Source organism: Manis javanica, chromosome 7 (assembly GCF_040802235.1).
Source record: "Manis javanica isolate MJ-LG chromosome 7, MJ_LKY, whole genome shotgun sequence".
Classification (NCBI taxonomy): domain Eukaryota; kingdom Metazoa; phylum Chordata; class Mammalia; order Pholidota; family Manidae; genus Manis; species Manis javanica.
In genome coordinates, this window is record NC_133162.1 from 41,992,283 (window position 1) to 42,014,016 (window position 21,734).

Below are 21,734 nucleotides of genomic sequence, written 5' to 3' on the forward strand. Positions count from 1 at the left end.
ACAATACTGAGAATCATTGGGTGGAACCCAAAGAAGACACTGAGATGAGACAGAGTTCCTCAATCTCAATTGCTGGAGGGGATTAACAACAACCATAAAAATGGTAAGGATTGTTTGGTAGATGCAGTACCAAATTTCTAAGCATTTTCTCACATTAAGAATAAAGAAATAAAGAATGGGGATTTTTTTGATACGTTTTTCAATTAAGTTTCTAGAAAAATGTGATAACCAATACATGTATCCATTTCTTAACATGGGTCTAAAGAAGAGGATTCTTAGAAGTCATAGTCTTTTTCATAGCTACGACACTTAGTCCAATCTAAGTTTTCTGAATTCATACAAACAAGTCTCAATCATCCCCCAGTGTTTCTCAAGGTGAGTGGCATATACTGGCTGGTGATACCTGAGATGTTTAGTTTTTACACAGACAAACATTTGTATTTTAGTAATTATGTGTTTCTTTTAAATATTAGAAAAAATACAGTTTATCAAGATCAAGATTTCAGGATTATAGTTTCCTTTTAAATAAACTTATATCAGTTTTTAAAAAGAGTCTGTTTTTTTAAAAATATTGACTAAATAGAAAAGTACAAGTGATACATGGCAGAGCAAATATATAAGAGTTGTTGTCTCACTGAAACCTAGAGCACACAACTTTAGTTGCTGTCACACACTGGCAAGCTTTTTCCAAACAAGCTCTGTATTTTCTTATATCCCTGATCACACTTTTTTTTACTTTCTCTAGACTCAAGAAATTACATATATTTAAAAAAAAACTTTTCCTCCCTAGTTTCTATTAGTAGGCATAGAAATGCAAGATACACGCTCCTGAGTTCTACCTTTAAGGAGTCTTGGAGTTGAGAAGCAAGCGCCCTCGCCTGGGGACTCTCCCCTTCCCCTCTGGCAGCCAGGTCAGCCAGCTGGGCGGTCAGCTGGTCCACTCGGTCACACTTTGCAAGGAGATCTTGGCGGTAAGGCCCCATCATGACATTAGCCAGACGATGGCCTTCGGCCACAAGCCCTCGGATGGCAGCTTGTCCTGGATCAATAGGAAAACACTGAAATTCACACAGACCCAGAGAAGGCAACTGCAGTGCCATTCTGGTAAAAAAAAATTTTTTTTAAAGTAACATATAAGGGGGATATTTTGTCCCTAATGATAGAAAAAAAATCTGAAAAACACAGAAAATTATAAGTATAAATAAGAATAGATAAACTACCTATAATCCCATCACTCAGAGATTGATATATTTGCACATTTCCTTCCAGTCTCTTTTAATGCACTGCATGCTCCTAGACACACACATATTTCTCTTTTGCAAAATTGGGATCATACTATACATTAACTTTTATTCTTTGTTTCTTTTTATTAAATGTGAGCATTTTCCATATCATTAAATATTCTTCAAAAATCATGATCTAAAATTTTTGTAATATTGTATTATTAATCATTATTATTGACCATATACTTATTATTAAACATTTATGCTGTTTATATACATTCTTGTGTTTAACTCCTTAGAAACATCTCTATTGACAAAAATTTTCTGTAAGTCAAATTGCTGAGTCAATGGATATGAACTTTTTTAAAGCTCTTATATATAATACCAAACTGCCATTCAGAAAGTTTGTACCAATTTATTCCTCCTCTAGTAAGTTATATATCTGTTTGAGTCCCCAAACACTGGTAATAACCGATTTAAAAATTATTTTTTTTACTAATACAGCAAAGAAGGTAAATAGATCTTGTAGCTTCAGCAGGCTTGCTATCATAGTATGACCTAAACTCTTATAGATCCATTTCTAAAATCTCCCAAAATATAGAATTTTAGGTCACCACCTCTACTGGAGACTACATGATACAGGAGCCCTCACAGCTGAAAATAACCTTTGTAGTTAAGTGCCTTTTACTTATTTTCAAAAATATTATTTAACTGGGTACTTGATAAGGATTGTAGTAACAGAGTACAATAGAATGGAAGTATACACAGACTGGAAATAATTCATTCAAAGTTTCAGTTCCAACCTGAGAACCTTTCTATTTGCCCACAGCAAAATCATTTATCCATTAATTCTGCTTGATTAAATCATAGGAATCTTATTGGCTACACTTAGCTATGGAGTCACATTGAAGAATGACTTACGCACCAGTGGCTGTAGAACCATCTGGGCCCAATTACAGATGATACATAATCTCTATCAACAACATGCTTATTTTCACTGAGATCAGCTTAAGGAGGGTTAAGTGCAATGATGGCCTTACCCACTCCTCGGTCATCCACTGTGGGATTATCAATCCACCTCTGTGCTTGCTCAATCTTGCCCTCCAGGTGGACAGCTGCCTTGGCGGGCCTGCTGTTGGCCACAGCCCTGTTGGTTTTGGTTTGTAAATTCTGCAGGGCCGTGGCCACCTGTTTGGCCAACGCTCTGGCCTCTGGAGAATCTCCTTTCCCTCTGCAGAAAAAAAAAAACAGCTTCCTGTCACACAGACACTATTTACATTGAGATGACTTAATTGCTATACAAATGCTAATGAGATGACAAATGGCTAATGATTATTATTAACTTGGTTTGAAAGAAGAGTGGTTTATTTATTTGGCCCTTAAATAAGAAATTATTTTCATTCAGATTTTTTCCCAGTTAAAACATTAAATATGAATTTGGGCCAGTCTAACTCAATCAAACTCAACTATTAGCTGAGCTCAATCAGTAATCACTAGGTTAGCTGACTCCTTAGGCCTGCCATCTCTGAAAACACTGGTTTCCCTAGGAACTGGGGGTGCCCTAGCAGCTGTGTTTGTTGTGTAGCAGTAACTGAAGTAGTTACAGTATAACTAGTAGTAGTACAGTTTTTTCTGCTAGGTACTGTTACAAACATGCTTATATTACTTAATTCTCACAATAACATGAGGTAGATACCAGTATTATCCTGATTATTCAAAACATAAGAGACACAAAAAGGTTGCATGACTTACCAAAAGTCCCATCACTTACTTTGGTGCAACCAAGATTAAAGGCAGGCACTTTGTCTGACTTCACAGCTGTACTCCTAGAAACTATACACATTACCTTATGTTGGGATCCAGTACTTCCCTAATCCTTGCCAGAACTGATTAGACTGGGTGGTTATCTAACTCAAAGACATTATCATGCTTACAGGAAGGCAAGGTACCCGATTCAATTCTGGTGGTTCTCAAAGTCTAGTGTGCATATAAATCACCTGGGATCTCATTTTTAAATGAACACTGTTAAAACTCACCTTCAAAAGAGATTCTGATTAAGTATGCCTGGGGTTGGTCCAGGGATTTACATTTTTAACAACCATCCCAGATGATTCTGAGAGAGGTAATACTTAGCCCATACTATAAAAACACTGCAAAGTGAACTAGTGGTATGATCTGGAGCTAGAAAATCATACAAAGCCTGGAAATGTTATGTTAAAGCTGGAAGAAGCACACAACAGTCAACAGAGAGTGAAACAAATAGAGCACAGCACAAAGCTTCAAAGAGATGGAGGGAGGACCTTCCAGGTGCCACAGACCTGGCCATACTTCAAGATACTGGGTTCCATCAGATGCCTCCACTGTCAATAAACGTCCACTTTTTACTTGAGTTAGTTCCTTGCAACCAAAGAACCTCAACACAGAAATCAAAGGACAACCACAATCACATCACAAAGGGAGATAACTGCCCCCAAAACTCCAGGCTTAACATTCTAACCATTATGAATATATAAAGAATCTGACTTATTTTAGATCTCAAGTACATTTTCAGTCATAGAAAAGTAAATTTTGGGCTAATCTTATCTGTCTCACCCATAAAAAATGAAAATATTAGCCTGCCAAATGACTGATTTAGATACTTGTAAGAGCTCTTTATGATTCTAAATTTCTATATCTTTTCCATTATGAAGATGGACAAAGAAGGTATTTACCTCAGTTCTGATCATGGCTAGTCTTGCTGCCAGGAGGTTGTATGTATGTGTATGTTACAGTAACAAGTAATTATGGCATGTGACCAACCACACATGAAAGTCTGCTATTATCATCATTACCATTACTTCTCTCTTCATTATTAAGGAACATGAGTGTCTGCTATGTATGTAGACTTACGTTAGGGTCCTGAAAACAGTTTCCTCCTTTGAGTATTTTTAAATCTAATAAAAATGAAAACAGGCTACATCAATGAGCTAATGTTAATGAACACACACCTGACTATGTTGACATAACATTTTACAATTGTCAAACTATATATTTTTTCCACTTAAATTATTCAAAATTTGAGGTATAAAACATTGATCCTCAAATGACTGAACTTGATATATGACAAAATTTGAGTTGTTCCTTAAGTTGGTCTCTATCACAACCTCCTGCCTGAAGTATGTCTACCCTGCTCCTACCCATTTTCTGTTTTATGGTCCTACACACGAGTTTGTTTTCTTAGTCAATATAAGACTTGAAGGAACTCTATAAAGTACCTACCACTGAAAAAATGTTAGGCACTCTCCCATGGAAGAACAGAAACTGAAACATGCAAGTTAAATGAAAAGCCAAATCTCACCAGAGACTTGACTAGTTATCCCTGAACAGGCAGCTGAAGGTCTAGGGTGGGAAAGAATTTCTACTTCTGACCTTGTGCCCTTTCTTAACATTCTTTTATTATGTGCTTTAGTTTGCTATTGTTTCTGAGGGAAAAATACCTAATCGAGAGAGGAAGCCAGACCTCTTTTCTATATAGTCGAAGTATATGCCATGAAAGCCTTTAAGGGAAGAAGCTGTGATGAGGATGTTGTATTTAAGGGTCTTTTATAACTGCTACATAAGAAAGATCATTGCTGGGGAAAGAAGAATCTTCTTATGCCTCCCCCTTATGCCACTCCCTCACCACACCCCCACACCCACTCCCACACACATGGAATCTTTTCATAGCTAGCCACAAAATTAATTTTCCTCATATTTCTGGAAACAGGTATGTCACAAACATAATGTAGCAGGTAAAGTCCTAGCTTAGAAATTAAAAAACAAAGCTAAGTAAAGGAGTCCTTAGCATCCTGAATTTATTAATTTAAAACTATGTGGTCAGCAATAAATCATTAAACCTCAGTTATGTCAATAATAAAGCAGGTAATATCTGGCCTAGCCATGTCACACAGAATCAGTTAGAATATGGTAAAAGAGCACCATTCGTGCATTTAACCCTTGGCATTCAATAATACATGTACTTAGGGCAAAAAAGAGATTAAAAAGATTAAATATATTAATCCAATTTAAAGGATTAAATACTTACTGTCTTCGTATATCTCCTAATTTAGAAGTCAGAGCAGATATTTCTCCAAGAGAACGTAAAATGTCATCTCTCTCTTTAGGATCATCACATAATTCTGCTATTTTCCGAGCTTCAGCCAAAGCCCCTCGAATCTGTTCTTCTCCCTCTGGTCCACCATTTGGATCTGCAAGCCAATTCTACACACACAGAAATGGAAAGGAAACACACTTTGTTAAACTTAACAAGACCATCAGAGAAAGCTCAAAAGTAATCCCAAGGCAACCAGTAATCATTTTTATAATGCTGATCATTTTTGTTTTACATAGGTTCTTAGCTCAGGTAAAATCAAATTAATCCCTCCTCTTTTAAAAATGCTTTTTTATCCTCATTAGAATAAAATATTTTCGCAAGTGTTATCTAACTTTGAGTTAATCACACCTAATTCTTCAGTTTCTCATACATTTGTGTTTCTTTGTGAAATGCTTGAAAATCATTTTACAGTATACTATCAGAAAACTTTAATGACCCTTTAACATTGCTATGAGCAAATATAGTTGTAAATTCTGATAAGAGTTTATATATACTGTAGTCTACACAAGGAACTAGGATTCTCTTAGTACTCAAGAGTATTTTCTCTTAACTAATCAAAGTATTCAAAATAAAGATTTCTATTTCAAAATATAGATAAATGTTCATCTGAACCGGTGGTGGCTGGGGAAGTGTTAACATTGGTAAATGCTGGGAATCGGTTATCACCTGGAAACACCCACTATCCACCCACAGTAAAGGAGAGAGATGCACGTTATTTATGGACCATCTCGCTTTCTCTGTTATTCCCTCGCCCTCCTGAAACCATCCTTCCTACCTGAGCAGCATCGACCTTCTTCGCGATGCTCTGCTTTGAGTTGGTCATGGCTTCCAGCTTGCGGGCTGCATTCTCCACTTTTGCTGTGAGCACATCCAGACCCTGAGACACCTGCTGGGCTTTCTGCATGGCCACTGGGGAAGCTCCTTGTCCTCTGCTCGAAACAGACAGAGGCTGTCATTGTACTCTCTCAAATACTTAACAGCAAAATATCACTAAAAGCACAAATATGTCATTTTTGTTAACATGCTTCTCTTTTCCCTTTTTCCCAGTAAATCTAGGATAGCATAAGAAAACACAGAGATAAACAAAGCAAAACACCCAAACTGTCTACTTTCTCCTTTGCTTTTTAAGAACACACATTAACTTCATGGTACCATGTGATCACTTTAAGACCAACCTGCAAATTTTGATAATGATTCTCCTCTTGGTGGGGATTACATAACCAAAGCTGAACTTCAGAGGGAAAATGTGCCTGTGATCTTCTTGCTCTGGAGGGTTTTGTTACCATAGTAATGTGTGTTTTAGAAATAAACAGCCCATTAGATTATCTTACATATGAGCAAGAATACATTGAAATGTTTCAGGAGGCAGCAGGCGTATTACTGAAAGCATACCACACTGGGACCAGGCAGATCTGTCTTCAAATCCCAGCTCCTGGGACCTGTGGAACCTTATTTATGATGTTTAACCTCATTGGGCTTCAGTTTTCTAACTTAAAAAATGAGGGGTGAACATGAAGTCCCATGGAGGTAAAAATATATACTTACAACCTAGAAACCCTAGGTGACTGATTAGAAGAGTATCAATGAGGACATGGTTGAACTTCAGCCACTAAAGTGTTAAATAGCCATCCATATTTAAAAGCGGATGACATGGAGAGCCTTCTGATCTTTTTCCATGAAAGGGTACCGCAAGCTCCCCAGTGAAGCAGACCATTGCTGCTCATCACTGTTCTGGCCTTTTCCCTTTACAGACTGATCGTCAGTCCCTTATAGCAACCACCTAATTCTCTTGCTCAAATGCATCTTTCCCTAAACACATACAACTGTGTATTGAGAATTTCAAGTGAAAACTGTCTACCACACTGTGAAAAGGCTGCAGACAAAAGAGCCAGCAGTGAGAAATCAGGAGCGCCAAGAATTGTGTCAAACTGCACTGGCATTTCTCCGAACAGGAACAGAGCTTCTTTCTGTCTTTTCCATAAAGTTCTTGTCATGCTCATGACAGGGGAGACTCCTTCAAAGCAGGGGGAAAGACTCACTGAGCACAATGAGATTACATTTATTTAAGACTCTCCTTCTTCCTTTCAAGGTGAAGCCTCTGAGCCCAAAGCCCCTAGGGCTTCTAGGGCTACAGTGAATCCCCAAACCTCTGGAATAGAATATGGACATGCTTACGTGCATCTTTTTAGGTAGACATTAATGGCTTTCATCAGATTATAAAAATTATCTTTATCCAAAGAAGGTTAAGAACCATTCTTTTAAGAACTAAATTCTTAAGTCTTATTATGTTAATACATCTGCGACCAGACGGAATGGTGTGTAACATGTCAGGGAGTGTTTCTGAGGCCCCTTTGTATGGACAAACTGTACATTCCAATTATCTCAAGATGTTTCATGACATCCTCAGAGCAAAGTTAAACTTCATCTATATTAATACCTCATATCATACTTCAATTTTACTCAATGTCCATACCATAAAATTCCATAAAAATGAGGATCTTCTAGAATGTCATTTACATTATGGATGAGTTCCAAACAACCCTATATTATACTGAGTTTTCTTAGTATCAAAATATATTTTCACTTATGGGGGAAAAGTTCTAAAAGCCAAGACTTGAGGTGGGTAAAAGAATTATGAAACCAAATGAATAATGCTGAAACAGAAACTCAAAAAAGCCTAGGAAAAAAAAACAACTTAAAGGATAACCTAATGAACTGACTTTTAAAATAACATGCAATAATTCCAGTGTTTCACTCCTCGTGTTTCTGTCTACTGATCCTTCAAAAAAAGATATCTACCCATGTCACATTTCTCTACTGATCTTTATTTTTCATAAGCCTATGGCTAGAAACTAAGGTACCAGGTTTCTATTTCTATTTCAACTTTATTACAGGGCAATCTGCATATTTTAAAAGTTCAGTGAAGACAAAGTTCACTTCAATCTCAAAAGAATTAATAGAATATAACATCTCTTACATATTAACAAAGAGAGCACAGTAAAATTAGCAGAGACTTGCTTTCTGAATCAATCGGTCAGGAATGAGGTCCTGTTACCCACTACTGCTCAGGTAAAAGCAGAGGAACTTTACCTGGCTCGGAGGTCAGCCACTTGATCAGTCATCTGTCCTAGCATTTTGCAGGTTCCCAGGATCTCCCTGCGTTCTTTGCCTGCACAGAGTTCACCAACTTTTCCAGCTTCATCTAAGATCTGCCGGATGGCCTGCTCACCAGCATCCCCTAAAATAAAGAGATATTCAATATCTACATAGTTGATAACATTCATTATTTAGAGAGGATGCTTTACAAGTCATTTCATTCATGAAGGACTGGGTGATTTTGAACAAGACAAGTGAATAGAAAGCAATACATCTGATAGCTAGTAGCCAAGCAATGCCCTTACAACCACAGGGTGAGGTTTCAACCACAGATATTGCTAAAAAAGATAGCTGGAACCATATCCATCTGGAGATAACAAGCAGCTTATGGTTAGAATATGGATGGTGAAGACAGATCCTAACAATTTGATAGTATTTAGCATCTCCAACCTCCATTAGGCTTTTCACATTCATTCAAATATTAATGTAGAACTGAATGAATATTAGACTAGAAAATCCATAAAGCCTACTTCCAATAACTCATTTGGGTCTTATCTTTATATGTCAACTTTGCTTTCTAATTCTTATTGACATCATCATTTAATCTGCTTAATTTAGTACTTTGTTGACATAAATGGAAATATGCCCAATGGGAACTAGAAGAGAAGAGCTCTTATTCAAAATAATTACTTTTCTGACTCAGGTTAGAGGTAAACCAATAATATGGCAAAGAATGCTCAGGTCCGCTTGATTTACTCCTCCATGATGAGAGGTGGTAAGTCTATGCCCTTCATCCTTTACAGGACCAGTTATGCTTCACATAGTCAAAACTATAATAATTAATGGAGTATGCCCCTAAATGTCATAGTAGATAATCTTAGAATATAAGATTATGGGAAGCTTCCTTTTTTCCTTTTGTTTGTGTAGTTTTTAGTTTTCTGTTGTATCAATCAGAAAAGCAGAACCAGAGGGTTACCTGGAGACGCACTGGGATCACGGAGCCAACCTTTGGCCTGGTTCAGTTTTGAGTCTATGGAGGCCAGTGCTCTCTTCATGGCTTCAGTGTCCTTTTGAAGAGAAGTACCACAATTATTCTCTTTGCAAAAATTGAGATACCGTGAATCAAAGTAAGACAGAGAGAAGTTATAGCATTAACATACAATAACTAATGTAGTCCTGCAACAGCCTTAAAAATACTCTAATCACACCATAATGCTTATTTCTGTCAAAATGCAGCCCCTTGCATGCAGCTCTTCAGTTAATTCTATTCTGCTTCCAGATCTCCCTCTTGCTTAACTGTGAAAACTGGTAAAGTCACTCAAGCCAAAAGATGTTTTAATATCTTCAGCAGAAAAAGCCCTGTTATCACATGCCTCATTACCAGCCTTTCCACCCCTCAATACTCATCTACTATAACCTTGGCGAAGCCCTCCCAGCTTCAGGAAAACCTCACAAACCAGTTCTTTTACATCTAGTTTTGAAATACACACACAATGGATTATGCTTCACTATACGTAATAATCTGAAAAGCCTGAAATTACTGATTGGAAAAAAGTTGAAACTATTAATCTAGCAATTTAGTTTTAATTCTACAAATAAACCACTAAATGTAACACAAGAAAGACATGCTTTTCTGGCCTCTGCTGCCATCTTCCTTTCCTCATCTTCTCCATCCTTAGTTCCCTTACCATCCCTAACCTGGAAGAAGAGGCAGGATAAAGTAAGTAGGTTTACAATCAAGATTCATAACAACTAGCATAAAATATCCCTCCATATAGCATGAGAAGTTGCAACAACAGACTAATCACTTTAAAAATATACATTTATTTTAAAATAAACATAGAAAAATGCAGAGAACAATATAATGAATACCCCTGTACCCATCCTAACAACTGACACACTGGCCACCTCTTAAGTCTTTACTTAATACCTGAAAAGACAGCTTAACTCCCTTTCGCTCTAGGGAACTGGCTCGTACAGAGTCTTCCATCAAAGCACAGAGTTAACCTCCATAATTCTAGACCATGTCCTAAATCTCCAACTTTTTTCAGTTTCCAATCCTGAAAAACTGAGGTTCCTTAAGGTGTTATACTACCACTTTTCCACATGAGGGCATCAGGAGCATCCCCCACTTCCAATTCAAAGAAGACCCGGCTAGAAGCTAGGGTCACAAGTAAGCCCTGGGGGCACTCAGGCTTAAGGTCCGCAGCCTGGTCCCAAGCTTTTCCAAACTACCTATTCAAATTACTGGACTTTGAACTTTAGGATTCCCTACTTCCCCATCTAAACAGATACACATTGTTCTGTTGTAACCATAGCTACCTAAGGGTCTAAATAGCAAAATCTCAGCCACAGTAACTAAGGAGAAGTGAACTAAATTATGAAAAATTTGAAATAAAATTTTTATTATCAAGTTATATGGAATAATGGTAGCTATCAATAAATGGCAGAGGGGTAAGAGGATCTATTTCAAAATGCGTTTATAATTAGTGCAAATAGGTAAGTGGCATCTTTTAAAATGCTTTGATTCTCAAACGGTTTAAATATCTGGTCCTCCTCCATCTTGTTCTACATTAATCTGTACAGCAAATCCTGTCTTCAAAAGTCAGCCTTAGCTTAATTCCAAATTAGGAAGGCCCAAATCAATACCTTTTTAAAGAGAGTTTCAGGCAACTACCAACCTCAGAGAGCTGGTTAGCCATTTAGGGTCTAACAAAGTTACAGGACTTTTGTGTAGGTACAGATTAAAAAAAAAAAAATCAGAGTCTCTCACCTAGGAAGTCTGTGCATACTCTGAAGAAGAGAAATTATATCTAAGTAAAAATACTTAATTTAACATCTGCTAACAGCCATAACACACTTACATTTTCAGTGAAAAAAAATACTTACTACATTTCAAAAATCTAAATTCAAGAACAAAGATCAGAAAATTTTTATTGTCTACCCTAACTTAAGGCTACTAGCTAGGAAACAGCATTTCCTGCATGTTAGGTTCTGTTTTAAGCATTTTTTCCCCTCATTACTTCACTGAACCTCAAATTTAAGTGTAATTAATTTTACAAATTAAGAAATATGGGCTCAGTCCTAGAAACCCAATCTGATCTCAGTTGACATCAAACCTCATTATTTTATATTAGATGAAATTCAATAATTTTTTTTCTTTTACCAAAGAGAGTTGCCAAAATGTCCATTAATACCTTCTATAATAGTCAGCAAATCTTTGCCTTGCCAATTTTGACTTTGGTTAATACTACCCCGGAATATAAGCTCTAGAAACCAAATTCACAATCCTCACTAACCTAAATGACTTTTTTCTCCATTGCCCAAAAATGACTTCAAACGCAATGGAAAAACTGGCTTTATTCTCTTCCATATCCTCAAAAACATTGTTTTTTTCTCCCTAATTAAAACATGAATGGCCACCACACTTCAAGGAAAGAATCTAATTATCAGAAAGTAAATAATTTACTTTCTGAGTGGGCAAGGTGACAAGATCAAGAAATTAAAATTAAGACATGTTCATTTTCCCCTAAAAAGAATCAATGGTAAATCTGAAATGAGGCTCCATTTTTAAACTGTGAATTTTAGTAGTTACCAAAGTTTTAGCATGGATTTTATATAATTTTGCATATTTAAAAGTCACTGAAAAGGCCACCTTATATGCCTTCTGGAATAGGGCAAGTTTCAAATAATTATTTAAATACAATGTATTTTAACGTGTTATTAAAAACAAAAATATCTATGAGAACAAATATTTTTGTCTCCTAAGAATCTCATATATATTTCCTTTGAAAGGCAGGATTTATTATGGAATTGACAGAATTGTCATAAGCAATATGAGAAGTATATTAACACTGGATATGATACAAACAAATTCACTGAACAATGAAAACTAAAAGTCAATTTTGAGATGTATTTATGAAGAGTGAAAACTTGTGGTCAGCCATACTGTGTACCCCAAAGCTTTTAGTTAAACCTTGTCACGTAAGCCTAAATACCCAGAGTACCACGTGGGTATGAAATAGAAGAGAAAAAAAACTACCCCTGCATTTGAGTACTTTTCTCTATAAATCTCTTAAATCTGGGAAAAAGAAAAGTCTCCACGAATCTCTTCTCTGGGTTTTTCTGTTTTGTTTTGTTTTTTAATGAGTGTGTGTGAAAAAGAGCAGTCACCCAGCAAGGACAGAGACAGGGGCCTGGTCCCCTCCTGCTGGGGTCCCTTTTACCATAAAACTCATATGAGATCAGATTTTAAATTAAAAAAGAACAGTGCCTTGGCCTTCCCACACACACACACCAAAAAGTGGAAGCACAATCTAAAAGAACTCCTTTTTACGTGCTTTTCCAGGAACTGAAACACTCCTAAAATTTAACATAGATTTGGATATAAAGAACACTGAATACTACTGTGAGCCACTAAGTCCTTCCTACAGACAATCAAGAGGAACTGCAGCAGGAAAAGTGAGGTCCTGCAATACCAGGCTCTTGAAAATTTTAAATATGGGGCAGAACCCTCTCTCATTCACTTCCCAACCTGCTTTCCCCTTTCCATTTACACCTCCCCTTCCCACTCTATTCCATTCCTGACCACATTTCCACCCCCAAATCACTGTTTTAAACAAAGATGTTCCTGGAAAGAAAAGGCGGGACAGTAAAACAGTCTTACAAAAACTACATTTAAGCAATGCAAGAAAGGCATCTAGCCCTGAGGCTTCAGGCAAGTTATCCTGACAGGCTTCAGTTCCTCATCTCTAAGAATATCTTTCCAGCTCTAAAGCTCTATGCCACTTACACACACACAATCAGAGGGACCAACTAAAAGACCACTTGGATCGCAAGGGAAACGTCAAATCCACTAACATTTTGGACTTTTCTCTTTTGAGGGGGAGGGGATAAAATATCATAAATGCATGAATTAACTATCTCAAACACTAAGAGAGAAATGTTTCATTGTATTAGCTCCTAAAGAAAAATATTAGAAGACTCATAAAAAGCTCACAACCTAATTTTTTTTTAATGAAATAAAATCAACCCTAAAATAGACTACAGTAAGGGCAAATATTACAGCATCCCATGTTCTAATCAATATTTCCTTCTTTGGTAGAATACAGCAATCTTCTGTATGAGACATTTGAGTCTGTCGATACATTTACCCACCAGCAGCTCAGGCCCACGGTGACAGGAGACCCATCACAGGAGCTAATTCTGAATGATAATATCTAATGACACAATGTGCAGTTGCTAGAATGCCGATGTAGAGTTCAAAAATCCTTAACAATGAAATGCTTTTAAAATTTTTCTCACTTCCTTTTAATTCTCAGCATGCATCAAAATACAAGTCATATAAATGCAAAAATAAGGCTACAGATAACTAAATTTACAAAGGGTAGAATTAGAAATGTTTACCTCACAAATTCTTTTGTTTCATAATGTATTCCAGGAAAAATGCTAAATTAATTTTTAATGATCACTATAAAAAACTATTGATTTAAAGAGGGGAAGATTTTTATTTTCAAAATAAAATGAAGTGCTTAAAGTCAAAATACATTAAAATTGTTAATCTACAATTTGAATGTAGGTGTAAAAGGTAAAATCATCGGCTATTGCATTGCCTCTTTAAAATCTTATCTGGCAAGATGTACTTTTACCAAGAATTTTTTCCACTTACTTTCTTCCCCCACTTTTCTAGAGGAACCATCACTTTCCAGGAGAAAACTGCACCAATGGGGAAGCATGAAACAAGTATGGTAAGACAAAGTTAATTCTTTACTGGTAGGGTCAAGAGGAGGTAAAAGATACCGTATGTATTAAACAGAATGGGGACTCAGTGGTCACAGACAGAAGCAAGGTTTGATTGATTCACTGCTTATAGCTGAGCAATGAAAGATGCACAATGCCACTAAACTGAAAAATAACCAAAGTCCTAGTCACCAATTTCCATTTCCAAGGTAAAGAAATTTTTTTTAATACTCTTATAATTTAAAAAAAATTAATTACTCTTCATGGGAAGTGGGGGGTAAATTGGTTAGGGATGGAAATAAAACTGAGATTTGTCTTGTATATCTTTTTATAGAATTTTGACTTTTGAACCAGGTAAATGCGAAAGAAAAGATAAACATTTCTTGCTCATTCTGATGTCATTGTGTACTTGAGCTTCTCTTGGCTGAACTAATTTTATGTACTTTCTCTCATCCTGATAGTTTCGCAGTTTCCTTCCAGATCAGCATAAAACTGACACAGCTACAAGGCCGTACACAGTGCGGACCAGATCTGTTTCCCTTGTACCTCTTCCCAAGAGCCTCATCCTGAAAACCTCAACTGACCACGTTTTCTTTTTAAAGCAGCAGCTCTAAACAGCACTTGCATAAAATAAAGCTCACTAACACTTATTTATTACTAAATGGTGACTTTTCCCCTCCCAAAACAGAGAAACATTAAAGTTGCAATGCCTGCTCCTTTTTACTATTGCTCATCTTCTAGAACAAAGGAGAGAAAATATGGAAAGTGATCAAGTTAGAGGAACACGAGGTCATGGAGAACGAAAGCTGATTCACAGCTTAGACAGCAGAACATGCAGTGAGTCACGGACTGAAGTTAGGAAAAACTTTTAGATACACCTAACTTTTTTCTTTTTTGATTTTGAAGTCTAGGATTATTGTGAAGGACAAGTGTCTGTCTAAACTTTCCAGCCTTCCCATTTTCATTATGGTATAAAACCTCGATGACACATCTCCAACAGCAAAATTCCAGAGCCTGCAAAGGAGGCCGGTAGGAGAAGCAAAACAGACAGCAGCAGCTCGAAATTTCCCTTCCCACGAGCAGGGGCCACAAGATAACTTAGGGGTCACCCAGCTACCTGGGGAAATTTGCCCCTCAAATGATGCCAGTGGGAATGACAAGGCCAAAATAGTTCTTAGGGGCCTAGTTAGAGAGAGAGAGAGCAGCACCCACAGATGAGGAAGCCTGGCAGCCCACAGTGCCATCTTCCCTTTCGCTTTCCCCCAAGAAATAGCTCAGTATGAGCCAGAGCCTAACAGTCTGCCCAGCAGAGCCCCGGCCCCATATTAAATCACATTCTGACGCATATCCGAGCACAGTGTTACACACCGGCACACAGAATAAGGCATGGCACACAGCACAGGAAAACCTCACAGACATGCTTTTTCTCTTTATAAGCAAAAAAGAAACTACAGGGCAAGAAAAAGCTTACCTTCTAAACGTGAGAAAAAGAATAAAACAAACAAGAGAACAAAAAAAAAGATGGATAAAGAAGTCATAACAGGGAAGTAAAAGTTGTCAAAAATGCAAAAGCAAAACTGAGTAAGTTATCAAAGACTTAAAATGATTTTATCATATAGATTTAAAATACAGTCTTAGAACTTGTTCAAGAACTTCATGCCTGTGTAAACAAATCCATAATTCAGATAAGGTGACTCATCTCTTTCAGAATATTTGGATGTCCTTTCTGGGCAATAAGAGAGAGGGCTAGTGACTTTAGGCCCCAGCTTTGACCTTACCTTAAGGTGTTCTGGAGAACACACACAGCCCTTCTCCTACTGGGCGCCCCCTGGAAGTCAGACAACACAAGCCCCTCTTTAGCCTCCTACCAGCCTGTGGGGTGGCCCTGGAGACAACTGGGTGATGTGTGGGGAAGCTGGATCCTGGATGCAGTGTCCCCCCACTACTGCCTGTATCTTGGGCTTCTACAAGGCAAGTATACACCCGGTGTCTGTTTCCCCAGACTGTCACTGGACAAGGAGAAGCAGACCAGAGCCGCAGCACGCAAAACTGACACTGCTGGGCTCCAGAAGGAAGCCACCAACCCATTCTGGAATCCAAGAAGAAATTCTAGACATTCTAGACAAAGGATGAAGGAACCCCCTCAAACTAACTAAAAATGTGAAACCTAATATTTTAGTTAAGCTTTCCTTAAGGAAAATGTAATGACGTAGGGACACACCTAGAAATGCAAAGTCTCCTTTGTAGATATATTGGGTCAAAGGTTGGTTACGGAAAAGTTTTCTATGAAATTCAGTCACAGGCATATTCTGTATCTATTTAGTCACCTAGCAACAACCGCCCACATACAAGGCAGGACTCCCACCCAGGGGAGTACACACCACACCAGAATTCCTCCACCAGCTGGAGCAGTGAGACTACAGCCTGAAGGAAAAGCCACATATCTCAGCCTTCAACCAACATTCACCCCACATACCTATTCATTGTGCTTACCTTGAAGCAAAGGAAATTTGCAAAAGCAGTAAGTAACCCATGACACAAAAGCAAAAAAGAAATTACTCTCATAATATCTGACTAGTCTTATGCTACACATAATTACAAAATAAAATGTGAGACTATCAAGCCCCCAGGAGGGGAGAATTCATAATTTTGCTTTTTCTCCTCCAGGAATACTTACCTTGCTGGCCCAGGCGTCTTCATCCCAAGAAGTGAGTTGTAATACACGAATGATCTCATTAATTTCAGCACTCATCTTTTCTACAGTAAAATTGCGATTTTTCAAAGCTTCTTCTATTCCTTGGTTTTTTGAGTTTTTAGTTGTTACAAAAATCTTCATAGCTGTAAAAAAACCCAACAAATCAGAAACTAAGCTTGGAATTTAATCTTGATGTGTGACAACATTCACACAAGATGTGCTACACTTTGAACAGATTTGGGGCTTCTAAGGTCTTAAAAAGAATATAGAAACAAACACTGCAGGTCTGCCAGTAAAGTTCCAGTACCAGCAACCTTCACTGTAAAGAAAACTCAATGTACAAAACGTCACCACAACATGATCAGAGAACTAATTTAACATGCATATAGTGATGACCTACAATCACGAAATATCCAAAACTCTTCTAAATCAGGTATTGCTTCGGCCCTAACACTGGCCCCATCTAAAAAATGTACCTACTGGGACAAGATAAAAATGGTCAGCAAAACCCTAATGCTGTATCCTGCTGCCACCAATCCTAATGAAGACCCCAAACCGTTGAGTTTACCTTCCAGGATTTCTCTCAACATGTCGCAGGACCTTTCTAACCCCCAAAAGTGAAGAAGAAGAAATAATAACAATAATAATAACAATATGAAGCATTAGAGAGAGTATCTTGCCATAGAATAATTAAAATTCTAAAAACACAAATTAGTCAACACCCTATTGAGTTACCAAGATCAGACAGAAATCCTCTTCCAAACACCCTGTCACATAGAATGGTTGGCCTCAAAAACATGTTTCCCATAAAGATTATAACACTCTACTAACAAATTTTTGTTTTCTAGTCCATGTAAGGGCTTTCTGAACTCTTACACTCAAATCTCCTTTTTCAGCTACTACCTGAAATGCCAAAGCAGACAGGCAGGAGATGGTAATCAGTGACAGGTTTCATTAAGATTTTGAAAATAAAGCTGCCCTCTGAGAGTTAAATTACTTAACCCGCAACTTGACCAAGATAACTTACATAAACCATGAGGTGTCTGGTATATACTAGATACTCAGTAAGTACAAATCCCTTTTGCTAATTGAGAGAACATCCACAATGTTTGTATTTCTGGGCTCTGCCCAATGGGAAAGTGGTCCCAGTTGGTGGAGACCCACTCTACAGTGTAGAAAACAGTTACATAACTTTTAGAAAGAACTGTTAACATAACACTGGAAAGGGCTCTGGATTCACTTCTTTATCATACAATGCTCCATAATATCCAGTCCAGCTCCTGTTTTTTTCATAACACAAATGAAGGCGTCAAAATTCCTATGTCCAAACTAAAGCTTCTAGAGGGGATTCCACCTCGCAGATAAAGGGCCTATTAGACTTCAGGAAAACAGAACTGGACAATAGCAATGTCAGTGTCCAACAAACAGCAGCAGAGAGAGAGCCTCAGAGAAGGTAAATACTGGTTCTTAGCCAATCGGTGGTCATCATCAAGTCACACCCAATCAATCAGGTCTCACTGTCACCCAGGCTGAAAGACACACAACTCAGCAGCAAAAGAAAATGAACATCAGGGTTTGGAACATGTGAACTTTTTTTCCTCTGTGAGATAAAGTATAGGCAGAAAATACCTGAAATGAGAACTGGCAGCAACTCTTTGACGGTGTTCATGGAGTTCACCAACATCACTCGGTGCTCCTGGTGCGTCAGCTCCTGCTGCCTCTCGTCGATCATCTTGGCCATCTTAGTCATTCCTGGAGCACGAGGGATAAATTGTGCAGGGGGAGTGGTGAGACAACCAGAGTCTGACTTTCTGAGCCTAAATCCATTATAAACTACTATGCAAGTCCAAACTGACTGCCTTATTTAATCAATAGATACATCACTGAACTCTCTAGCATTCAAGATACATGATTTTCCATGACAGCCCTAACTTTATGCAACTTTATTATTTTCCTTAAAAGTAATATAGTAAATGTAAACCCTAAACGTGACATAATTTTCACATGTTTGACAAATACATTCAAATACTTCAAAATATTGAAATGAGTAAGTATATACTTATAAAAATTAATTCACAAGTGGGGAAAAATATCTTGTCTGTCTACCAGGTACAGGTTTCATGCTTTGTGCCAGGCCACTGTGCCTACCTATGTAAGAATCTCATGTGAGCCTAGCGCTGAAAAAACAGTGGCTGAAAAAAATCTTAAGAACTACAATAATGTGTTTTGTTTTCATCTTTTTATTTTTCTGTAGTTTTCAATTTGTCCAAAATAAGCATATACTACTTTTATAATTAAAAACAAATAGAAATATTACAAAAATAAGTATAGTGATGACAGCATGTGAAAGCACCTGGTATTTTGGAATCGGCCTGCTAGCACTTTTTGCTTACTTTGATTGCTATTCAAAGGTGCTATGTGATTCTCTAAAGCTTTGATTTTTAAAAAGATTTCTTAAGTAGTTACACAGATCGTCAAAAGGTACTCAAGGGAGGTAGAAAAGGTAGGGCTGCCCCTGCTTCTTCCAAAGTAGCCCCATTTTTGTCTTCTATATTTTGGGGATTCTGCATAAGATTTCATTTGAAGAAATAAAAAACTTTCCCAGTGCCATGAGGAAATTTAAAGAGCAGTGATCTAAAGCCATTTCTTGATTATCTTCAGTGATGACTCAGATAAATTCTGAACTACCATAAGCTTACAGAATGACTGCACTGGAACCTCATGAAGAGGCTGTTAATTAAAAATCATTTCAGAGAAAACAAAAGAATTTTATAAAGTGATAGTGATCTTTAATACTGACAAGTTAAACATCTGATGTGTGTTGTCTGTCATTAGCTCTAGTTCTCTCAAGTTCTAGGACCCTCAGGCTCATGTTATAGGTCTAGAACATCAAAAGCTGGTATCTGTTCATGTATTTTGAATATTAAATTCTCAGGTGACTGAACAATCATTTCAGGATGAGATTCAGCCACAGCAGCTCTTTTCTCCTTGGTCTGATTATATTATGCAGCCTGGGGCTAGGGCATGAATCCATAATAGGAGGCGGGCTAATTAACAAGCCAAGAGGTAATAAAGAGCTACAAGCCAGCTGGCAGACTGTGAAGGAATGTTGTGTAATGTGGAATGGAGAGGTCAGAATTTAGGGTGGCCTTAAGCATTACAGTAATAGAGAAGTATTTCCTACTTTCTCCAGCAACATTTGCAATGTTTAGTTTAATTCATTAGACAGGGCCAGGATTTGTAGAAAGCAGATTCAGCTTCCAGGGACAATGATAATCTTAGTAGAAGCACAGTGTCAGCTCCATCAACAGAGTACAGACACCTAAAAACCTAGTGCGTCTATCTTCTGTACAGAGTAGGGGGGAATGTCCCTTTTCTCTTGGTCAAACATGAACAATCCATAATTTTACTGTAAAAAGTGGAGATAACTAACCTGGTCCGAGATTCTTTGTATAGGTGACCAAGTCTTCCATAGTTTCCACCACCTCTGCCACTGTAAGATATTCCAAAATTCCTTTGCAAACTCTAATAATCTTACGAACCTGAAAATACATTTCAGAGTATTCTGTCAAGTGAATGATAATAAGCAGTAAAAATAGAAAATCAGATGTGTAGCTATTCAACATTTTTTTTATCCTAAACAATCATCAACATCTATTATTATCTTTAAGAATAGGCTTTTTCTGGAAGAGACCTGCATGGGCCTCAGATTGCCTACCTCAGCCTCGTCAAAGGTAAGGAGCAGGTCCGATGTGCCGGAGAGGATGCCCCTTGACCCGTCGATTAGATAATCTCGAGCAGGGACTGAGTAAGGGTCTGACTGAAGCATTTGGGCTGCCTGAACAAGCTTGGTGCAAGCATTCTCAACCCTGTGAGGAAGAATAGGGAGTAACCTTACTGGCAGAACCAAGCAGAAGAATAGCACATGCAAATGCAAAGAATGAAAGTGGACATAAATTCACTTCTTTTTTCCTATATGGTAAATAGCCAAGACCAACTTATAACTGATCCTTTAGCTTTTAAAAGCTACAATTAAGGGCAGCACATTCATTATTCGTTCACCACACTAAGCCCTGTTCTTTGTTATTGTTTTCACAACAAAAAATGATGAGAAAATGTCTCACACCTTTTACTTCAGGTTGCTATATCTCTGTAACTCCTTGGTTTCCTTACTCATCACCTTATACATATTGTCATTAAAAGACAGTACACAGAGAACTGAAATCCTTAACAATAGTTTCAGATTTAACATCTGGAAATAAAATGCCAAAGCACTGTGTTAAGTGAAATTTGATAATCAGATCAAGCAAAGGAATAGGAAGAAACACAAAGAAAAAGTATGAGGTAATGCACACATTTCTCATTCATCTAGCTAAATGGAACAAATCCATTGGACTGTTTGAAAATAGCTCTAGAAAACTATGTTAATTAAAATGTCACTGGTATTCATAACTGAACCAGTTACTAATAGTTTAATATAGGCAACCTGATCAGCCCAGGAGTTTTTGTTTGTTTGTTTGGAGGGGGGAATTCAGAGAACTCATTGAAAAGAGGAACCCAGAAACGCATAAACCAAGTACTCTCCTTTACCCCACTGTACAACTAAAATGTATTCTTTCATTCAATTATTCATCCATAAAAAGCTAAAAAGGACCCAACAGATCATCTCCTCTAATCTCATATTTAATAAGCCATTATGTTATCAATAAATAACTTACATAAAGATATGGAACATATTAAAGTTAAAATATTACAAAATTCTACATTCATATTTGAAAACAGAAAATGTCACATGCAAATAAAAGCCACTTCACAGGGTTATTCTGAGGATCAAATGAAATAATATAAA

General features: G+C 37.4%; 1 protein-coding gene across 4 annotated transcripts in view; it reads right to left on the reverse strand.

Annotated features, from left to right (window-relative positions):
- The window catches only part of VCL (vinculin), a 95,940-nt gene that overhangs the window by 20,118 nt on the left and 54,088 nt on the right, over nt 1–21,734 (reverse strand). For 2 of the 4 annotated variants that reach the window (XM_017663016.3, XM_017663019.3), the window contains exons 3-12: nt 20,604–20,754; nt 20,319–20,427; nt 18,515–18,637; nt 16,868–17,028; nt 9,428–9,521; nt 8,446–8,593; nt 6,131–6,284; nt 5,287–5,462; nt 2,264–2,454; nt 840–1,039 (exon numbers count right to left, since the gene is read on the reverse strand). In XM_017663016.3, coding sequence (XP_017518505.1) covers nt 840–1,039; nt 2,264–2,454; nt 5,287–5,462; nt 6,131–6,284; nt 8,446–8,593; nt 9,428–9,521; nt 16,868–17,028; nt 18,515–18,637; nt 20,319–20,427; nt 20,604–20,754 — 1,507 coding nt within the window. The remainder of the gene's footprint in view (nt 1–839; nt 1,040–2,263; nt 2,455–5,286; nt 5,463–6,130; nt 6,285–8,445; nt 8,594–9,427; nt 9,522–16,867; nt 17,029–18,514; nt 18,638–20,318; nt 20,428–20,603; nt 20,755–21,734) is intronic. The other 2 variants (XM_017663018.3, XM_017663020.3) reach the window with 1 other exon arrangement.